At 32.1% G+C, this 1,103-nt stretch overlaps 1 protein-coding gene across 2 annotated transcripts in view; it reads right to left on the bottom strand.

Annotated features, from left to right (window-relative positions):
* The window catches only part of LOC106869353 (E3 ubiquitin-protein ligase SMURF2), a 107,070-nt gene that overhangs the window by 53,278 nt on the left and 52,689 nt on the right, over window positions 1-1,103 (bottom strand). For both annotated transcript variants that reach the window (XM_014915071.2, XM_014915072.2), the window contains exon 3: window positions 723-831. In XM_014915071.2, the coding sequence (XP_014770557.1) occupies window positions 723-831 (109 nt within the window). The remainder of the gene's footprint in view (window positions 1-722; window positions 832-1,103) is intronic.

The following is a 1,103-nucleotide window of genomic DNA, read 5'->3' as shown; positions in this document are numbered from 1 at the left end:
CAAACCTAACAATATTTTTTTTTTTTAAATATTATTCTAAAAGTAAAAACATAGTAACAACTATACAAATTTTTTTGAAACCATTGATTTTTTTTCATATATATTACTTTCTTTTTAACTTTTGCTTGGCTTCTCTGTAGTTCATAAGAAAGTTTTAAAACTCCAAGTAACTGATAAAAAGCAAAATTAAAAATATATATGAAAAAAAAAAAAATATTGAAAAACTTTCAAGACATAATTTTTATGTATTTTTTCCCCCACTGAAATAGGATTAGACATAAACTGTTAATAAATTTAATTCAGTGGCCTAACCATCAAATACCTCTAACATTTATCACCGGCCTCATTACTAAAAGCAAGTCATGAAAAACTTCACTTTTTTTCCCCTTTATATTTTATTTATTTCGAACAGAAATCTGATAATTCTAATAATTAATGCAGCAGGCTTAAAAAGGGGTTATCTGCATAGTATTAAGCAGAAGACAATTTAGGTCAACAGGAGAATTAAAGTTACTTATAGAGGACAAGAACAATGACCCAGTTTCAACAGCAAATACCTGAAGTATATGTAATACTTCAATAGGAAGCTTATTTAGGTTAGGGGCAGATTGGATTCAGAGGAGAGTAAAAAAAAAAGGGGGGTGGGCAACTTAAATCCATTGTGAGAGCAGGGATAGATTTTGGGAGAAAATTGAATGTAATAAATACATGCATATGCTTACAAGTCATAATGTTGGTTCCACTTAGGATCAAGAGTATTTTTACAAGGTTCTGTTGAGTGGCACTGCCCTGAACCATCAACACTTATTTTGGCAAAAGGATCTGGTAACCCTGTGGAAGAAAAAGAAAGAAAGATTGCTACTAATATGTTGAAATAACACAAAGATATCTAGCTTTGATAGTGAGACACAAAATTCACAAGAAAGAATGTACAGGCCACAACATTCTTGTAGGAAAGTGATGTAGGTCGCAGATTTGTAGAGAAAGGATGAAGTCAATTGAATCAAACAGTACACGACTGGTATACTTTGTTCACCAGCCCCCTAAAGTGATTTATTTGCTTGTTTGTGTGAGTGTAAATGTGTGAGTAACCCCCCCCCCCC

This window comes from Octopus bimaculoides, chromosome 6 (assembly GCF_001194135.2).
Source record: "Octopus bimaculoides isolate UCB-OBI-ISO-001 chromosome 6, ASM119413v2, whole genome shotgun sequence".
In the NCBI taxonomy this organism is placed as follows: domain Eukaryota; kingdom Metazoa; phylum Mollusca; class Cephalopoda; order Octopoda; family Octopodidae; genus Octopus; species Octopus bimaculoides.
The sequence above is the reverse complement of the archived record's forward strand: the minus strand, read 5'-3'. Positions and strand labels throughout refer to the sequence as shown.